General features: G+C 40.0%; 1 protein-coding gene across 1 annotated transcript in view; it reads right to left on the bottom strand.

Annotated features, from left to right (window-relative positions):
* The window catches only part of LOC116852006 (putative uncharacterized protein DDB_G0294196), a 22,777-nt gene extending 15,695 nt beyond the window's left edge, over positions 1–7,082 (bottom strand). The window contains exon 1 of the mRNA XM_032831960.1: positions 6,927–7,082. Coding sequence (XP_032687851.1) covers positions 6,927–6,935 — 9 coding nt within the window. The 5' untranslated portion in view covers positions 6,936–7,082. The remainder of the gene's footprint in view (positions 1–6,926) is intronic.
* Positions 7,083–7,861: the final 779 nt, after the last annotated feature.

Raw genomic sequence — 7,861 nt, 5'->3', positions numbered from 1 at the left:
GGGGGGGGGGGGATAACAGCGTGAGAGAACTCGTCACGTTGATCCGACTCGCAGGCAATACGTTGTGCGAGGTTCCACGGAGGAAGCTGAGGAGGACGAGGAAGAAGAAACCACCGCGAGAGCAGGCGGCACTTTCACTCGGCAGTGTGTCGAGGATGCGCACGCTCGTGAACTTGCCTCGCACGGCTCCTTTTGCTGTGTGACGAACGCTCAAAAGAGCCCTTCTTAAGAGTCGCCGCGGTTGTCCCGAGCTTCGACCACTCTTGTGCATTCGCGAATCGACTTTGCGCAACAACACCGCACGCCCAACCGCATCCCATTTTTCGCGCCGTTGAAGCAGCGCACGCGCGCTTCAATCATGTAAATTTATACTAATTACGAGTGCGGAGAGATAATGTAGAGACACGAGGCAGGAATGTTTCCTCATGCCGAAGTTAATCGCTCTTCTCACGCTCCCGATTATCGCGCGAAGTGAAGGCACGAATGAGACGTACCGAAAACCCCGTCGGCAATTTCGACAACGAGAGTTCCCCGACGAGAATCCAGAAGCCAATCTTGCCGTAGGCGATCAGAAATAAGAAATTTGTCAGGCATGATTGATTAGAAAACTTTCGAGGTAGTGCTATTCGATGTACTCGAAGCTTCGACATAATTTGGGGCTTGAAGCTTGAAGCTTTGATTCTTCAAACATTATTCCAAGATTCGAGGATTTCAAATATCAAGTCTCTTAATTGAACTATTTCTGAGAGGTGCGACAAGATTCCAATTGATATCACTTTAAGTATCTTCATTAAAAATATGGAACATTTTCGAGTTTACGAAGTCCTTAAAATTTCGAAATGATGTTCGAAGACAGAGAAAATTTTACTAAAAAATTCGTCATGTTCCCAGCGAAATTTACTATGTTTCTTAGTAATATATACTCTACTGACAGTGTCTATCCCTGTACTATTAAAAAACATAATAAAATTGTAAAGAATTTATATGAAAAAAAAAAAAACTATAATACTCTCTTCGTAAATATAATGCCTTAAAACTTCAAAATTTTCATTAAAAATCGATTTTGTAGTGCGCGATTTTAAAATAGAGCATTTCTCTATTTTTTATTCACTTCTTTACCTTGCTGAGAACATCTGCGCCGTAAAAATATCAGAATGTCTCAGACGCGAAGACTAATTAGCATATTACGGGAGGACAGCGGTCAACCGGCGTATTTCAGACGAGCAGAAACGCGGAAATGGCGAGGAAGATACGCGTGAAAGTGCGATTCGGCAGTGTCGCCAAGTACGCGACGATTATACAACGAGTCCTTGGCGTTGGATAACGCGCGGATCCCCGGCATCGAGCAGGTATTTTCCCCGAGGAAAAGTCCACGTTGCCTTACCCGAAGCGACTCGCCAATTTGCCGCGAAAAGAAAAGGTACCCCTCCTCTCGGTCGAAGTGGAACACTCCGTACAACAACGGTATAACGTAACGGTATTAATACGAGTCGTAGGATCTGCGAGATCGTCCGAATCGCAGATCCCGGACGTACGTCAGGTGGCACGTACGCTCGGACGACGATCCACGCGGATAATTGACGTTCCACCGTGCGATACCAGCGATACTCGATGATCGATGGCATCCCATCGCGGAGGATCGGGAAAGTTATCGGGGTAGAAACTCGATCGAACTCGGACTCTCAGGCGAAGGAAAGCGTGAAAAATCCGCGGCGTGGTCTGTTCGTAAGACGTGATCGTTACGTCGCCTTTGTCACACAGAAGCCCTGTTATGGCGAACGTTAAGTATATGATCTTCCGAGCAAGAGAAAGATTACATTAATTATGTAAAATTACATATATATAATAATATGTATTAATCATATACGTAATTATGTGTGACTCATGTATGACTTTGGCTTCTATAATAGCCATGTGTGTAGTCATATATAATCGCATATATCTCTACAACACACAAAAAAATATCATTTTTCAAGAAAAGTGACTACTCAGTTTATATCCTCAGTTATATATACACTCAGTTATTACATATACTCAATTTATATTGTTCTCTTAAGAGATAATAAATGTAATAATAATGAATTTCAGAGAAGCTCATCATCAGATGATCGAACATGAACTGGGAACATGACGAACTTTTTAGTAAAATTTTCTCTGTCTTCGGACGTCATTTTGAAATTCTTAGAATTTCGTAAACTCGAAAGTGCTCCATATTTTTAATGAAGATATTTAAAGTGATATCAGTTGTCGCACCTCTCAGAAATAATTCAGAAACTTGATACTTAAAATTCTCGAATCTTGAAATAATGTTTGAGGAAACAAAGTTTCGAATTTCAAGCCTCAAATTACGAAGCTTCGAGTATGTCGAATAGCATTACCTCGAAAGTTTCTTTCATCAGAGAAGAAAGAAAAGAAGATTGACCATGCTTAATCTCTTGAATGATTGCGAAGAATCACAGTGCTATCTATACTTTTTTTATATCATGTACCAAATTTTCATCTTCATTTTTTTTTAAACTTGCTTCATGTGGATTAGATCATTCTTGCATAACTATGGTCGATAAATTCTATTAAAGTTTGATTAATAATGAATTTAATCAACTGATGAAATTATTTATGATTTTATACATAACGATTGATCAATTTTGATGATTGATTCGCTGATTATTTTAATCAAAGAAAATATGTATTAATCATATACGTAATCATGTGTGACTCATGTATGGCTTCTATAATAGCCATGTATGTAGTCATATATAATCGCACATATCTCTACAACACACAAAAAAATATCATTTTTCAAGAAAAGTGACTACTCAGTTTATATCCTCAGTTATATATACACTCAGTTATTACATATACTCAATTTATATTGTTCTCTTAAGAGATAATAATCAAATGTAATAATAATGAATTTCAGAGAAATTCATGTTGAATGTTAATCGATGAAATGCCCAACACTGTCCAGACTAAGATCTCACGTCGCCAATGAAAAGTCGCCGGAATCGACGAAAGGTTTGCAAGAGCCATTCGGATCGCGAACCACACACACACACACACACACACACTACCGTCTTCGCTTCCCAGGCGAAAAATCGCCGATCTAACAGAGCGCGAAGCCGCATTCGGTTATTAAGGAAGTCGTAAACGTCGCGGAGCGCGTCCTCCTCCGGCCTCCTCGCGGGCGAACGCGGATCGATCGGAGACGCGGCGGCGTCTTACGAAATGACCGGAAGTTCTTCTCCATTCAAACGAGGTGGCACGTAGCCGGAGGAATCCGCAGGTATTACGTGCACGCTGTTCTCGATTAGAAGTTCCGCGCACTTCGGAACGGCATCCTCGTGTTTCGTAACGATTTCGCCCACCGTGTAATATCGGTGCGCTACCGGGGTTTGGTTTATCTCTTACGTCGGTAAACGGGTCGCCAAGTGGAAGAAGAAGAACGAAACGAGAAAAAAAGAGAGGAACAAGAAGAGGAGAACGAAAACATACACTGAGAGAAAAATGTAGTTGCTTTCGGCGTCAACTATACTTTTTTGTGATTTTAACTAAAAAAATAATTAGAAAAACCATTTTTCTGATAACACTTACTAAAATAATAGTTTTTCTAACTATTTTTGTGATTAAAATCACAAAAGAATATAGTTGACGCCAAAGACAACTATATTTTTCTCTCACTCTACTGTAGGTAGAATGAGAAAAGAATACTTGAAAACTTATTTGTGGGATATAAAGTTTATTTCTGTGAACAAACTTTATAAATAAGTTTTGAAATATTTTTTTCGGTGTATCTATCATCTATACGGAGAAAAAAACATATGAAAATGCATTTGTAGGGTAAAAATTTATTTCAACGAAATAAATTTTATCTTGTAGAATCAAATCCCACAGATAAATTTTCAAGTACTTTTTTCTCATTCTATCTTTCCCCCAGCGTGAACTCGTGAAAAATGCAAAGTCTCATCAAATTTATCAATGAATCAAAGAATCAATGAACGAGAATGAATTGAGAAATTCAACAAAACTTTACATGAGTTTACACTAAAGAAAAAGAATGTACGATCAATACCAACGAGAAGAAGATGAAGAACTTTCTTTGCGCAGCTCGAAAAAGATGCCACCTGCTTTCGAAGGTTGTCGAACCCGCCGGACACTCATACAATGTTCCACACCCATGTCCCACGTCATCGATCCTTAATTACTTTCTCTCGGAAATCGAAGTAGAAGAAGACGAGTTATATTCGTTCACTGTGATCATGCATCACGACGAAGAACTTCTCAAGCGACCCTTGAATGATTCAGACGGCTGACAATGTAATTGAACGTTGCGCGACGCGATGATTAGAGGACAAGAGGAATTCATCGTTAAGAACTATTGGAGGAAGAACTGACGAAGAACATTTAGGAACACCTTTGCATCATCTTATGCCACCCTGTCACCGATGAAAATGGAAAGAGGTCGCGAGAACGACGATTATCCCCGATATTTTCGAGGGGGAAGTCTAAAGGAAACCTGTTCTTGAAATATCATCCGCTTTCGCACACGCGCAAATCGTAAAAATCTTGTCAACTATTCCGATGAAACCTTTCCCAGTCGATAGATCGATTGAATCGTATTCCGAATCGATCGTTTCTAAACCACACCCCGTGCCGATTTCGAAGCCGCTCTCACACAGAATTGTGGCACAACGTGCGTATCGAGTTTGTTTTTGGTCCATTGAAATGATTTTGCGTCTTGCTCGCAGAGAGAAAGAGAGCGCGTGTTTGTCGATAAGTATTTAGACCGCGAAGAGCGATAACGGACTTGAAGAGTTTCGTCACGCGCAGAAAAATCTCATTCTACATCGCTAAGAAAAGCGATTACTCAGTTTTCTTTGCTTCCTTTCTCTCATGTGATGTTTACCTTCAACAAGCAATATTTTCTTCATTAATAATCTTCAAATGTACCCATCGCAAATTTGAGGAAAGCTCGTTTGCAAGTATAAAAAAATTATAGAATACTAGAAACAAATAACATTTACTTGAATGCGGCGTGTATTCCTTTTTGCCATGATCCGCTCTTTCTAAAGCGCGCGGCGATCAACGTCGATCGTTATCGAACTAACTCTCGTGTCGATTCTCGGTTTCGATTTACCCGTGAGACTGTAATTCCAGCACTCAATTAACGCCACACGTGACCGCGTACTACATGACAACTGGGTCGTTAGAAGCGCAGTTATTATTTACAAGCATATTTAACGGGGTGTTCGCGTGTGTTTTACGCGCGATCCCTTCGTGTGCGAGTAGAAATTGATCTACTGGACGGTCCAGCGGCTTCGCCGGAGCACTCTACTTCGTTAATGCGATTCTCGTAACGAGCCAACGCTTCACGCTGAATTCGCGGTCACGAGCATGAAGCCGACGCGATTCAGACGAATCTTTCAGCCCGCGAGATGTGATCTTTCTTTCTTTTCTCCCTTCTTCTATCCGAACCTAATCTCCGAATCAGTGGCTATAAAACAACGAACAATATTCGCCCATTCATTTCTCCCATAGTTGATCTCAACAGCCGTTATTGCTAGCCATCGCGAATCCTCAAGAAGCGAGACAGAGACTAAGGCCCATATTCTGAATCCTCTTTTATCGATAAAAGTACCTTAAATATAGCTTCTCAGCCAATTAGGTGGTTCCTGAGCCTCTTTTAGGCCTGGTTGCACCAACGTTATTTTGGTTTTTGGTGAGACTTAAATATATGTCTCCATTTACTTAAAAAGAAAGATAAAAGATAGATATATGTTTAAGTTTCGCTTAAAGCCAAAATAATGTTGGTGCAACTAAGCCTTAAAGGCTCATTTATCGTTAAAAAAGAACTCAGAATACGGGCCTAAGTGAAATTGTATTAGCGATTCAGCGCAAATTTTCAGAAACAAACCGATACACCATTGCAAAGATTCGAGGGAAGATTCGATGAAAATGATTCACAAAGAGTAAAATCGCTGCACAAACATGTGAAACTTCACTACGGACTGCATACAAATTTCACAACGCGACAGTACTTTCGCGCCCGAGATATCGGAGCTCGTAATTCGCTAACAATATGTGTCCACGCACGTGGAAGCGATGCGTTTGGACAGCGGCGAAATCGCCGAAATTATTGTTTGATGCTAATTGACAAGTCGCAAGCGGTAGGTCGCGCTAATCGGACAACCGATTAAGTGACGACGGAGAGCCGTTAAGTAGAAAAGCTACTCTTCCGCGCGTGAACGGCACGTATACGCTCGCGAATCTGGGAATCGCAGTACATACGACGGAAGAAGAAAGTGGCCATCGTGAAATGCTCGTGTCGCGGATTTCCTCCGGATAGAAACTCGATATCTATTCGAATATCAATGCAAATGCGCGCTTCGTCACCGGGATACTTTTTGTACTCGCGAATCACTCTCATTTTCTCGCTTCCTTCTGATCGATGACTCAAAACTAGCGCGACGTTCGATCCTTCTTCCTCGCGGAATATTATTTACTTTACATTCGCGAGGAAACGAACTTGTGCTATCAAATCGGTCACAATCGATCGACGAAACGTCGGAGCAAACGCCGATACAGTAGTCTTCGAATTAAAATTTGCCTCGATTAATTATCACACAGACAAACGCTTAATTTATCTTCTCAATCACAATGTGCGCCTCGACACGATCTACACGGGGCTTTCCCCTAAAGGCAGAACACTTTGCACTCGTCGATAGATATTAGTCGATTCACTATCACTTGGCAGGAGACTCATAATCCACAATCGCGAACAAAGTGGAAAAAGGAAACTGAAAAGAAAGAAGAAGAAATCGGCGCGGCGAAGGAGTCAGGCGCGACGAAAGAAAGAAGAGAAAATCGGAGGAAAGTTCAGCCAGGTGGGAAAGCGGTAATCAGAAGTGAATTAATGGTTTTGTACTCACCAAGCGCATGATGCTGTCTGTGCCCACGCTCGTTCGGTTCTCGGCTTTTACTTGGGAAGATGATCTCGTAGGCAGCCAGGCAGGCAGGTAGAGGCAGTGATAGTTTCAAGAAGGAGGTGGGGTCGCATCGTTGGTATCTCACTGTTGTTAACACGCATACGTACTTGGTCACACGTATATGTGTCGCAGATGAAGTACAACCAGACGGTAAATGTCCCAATGGCTGAATTAATTAAGAAAGCACGATCAATTATATATGTTTATGAATAAATAATGGGAAGGAATTATTAAGGAAACTAACGTTTATATAAAACTTTGTCAGCGGTCGAAAAATAATAAGAAATAAAATAATCAATACATAATTATAATTTTGATGGAATATATTAAACAATGCTGCTACCGATAACTGATCTGAAAAATAAATCATGTTCTAGTTATCAAATAATACAAACTTAATGAATGGTTATATAAATAATATCACAAATTTTTTTTGACTCTCTGGTAAAGAAATATTTGAAAATATATTTGTAGTATATAAAGTTTATTTCTAGGAAATAGAATTCATCTCTCTGTGAATAAAGTCCCCAAATAGCACAGAGAATTAAAAAAGAATTTAAAAAAATTCGGTCATATGTCACCAATTCTGAGTTTATTTCAAATGCAAAAAGAATTCTTTAGAGTTTAGTTCAATGAAAAGAATTCTTTTTGCACTAAAAATGAACTCAGAATTGGTGACATATGATTAAATTTTTTTCAATTCTCTGTGCTATCTGGATCTATATCCTACAAATAAATTTTCTTTTTCTTTGTGCACAAAAAATCTGGTAATTTTGCAGTGTAACGCCCCTATCATGGATTTTTTTCAAACTTTAAATTTGTATATTTTTATGCGTAGAATTGATTTCTGAAAACGAAAATTGTCGCTCACTTTTCGT

This window comes from Odontomachus brunneus, unplaced genomic scaffold (genome assembly GCF_010583005.1).
Source record: "Odontomachus brunneus isolate Ranch 3 - 2012 unplaced genomic scaffold, Obru_v1 Obru_scaffold_199, whole genome shotgun sequence".
Taxonomy (NCBI): domain Eukaryota; kingdom Metazoa; phylum Arthropoda; class Insecta; order Hymenoptera; family Formicidae; genus Odontomachus; species Odontomachus brunneus.
Note: the sequence above shows the minus strand (reverse complement) of the source record. Positions and strands in the feature narration are given on the sequence as shown.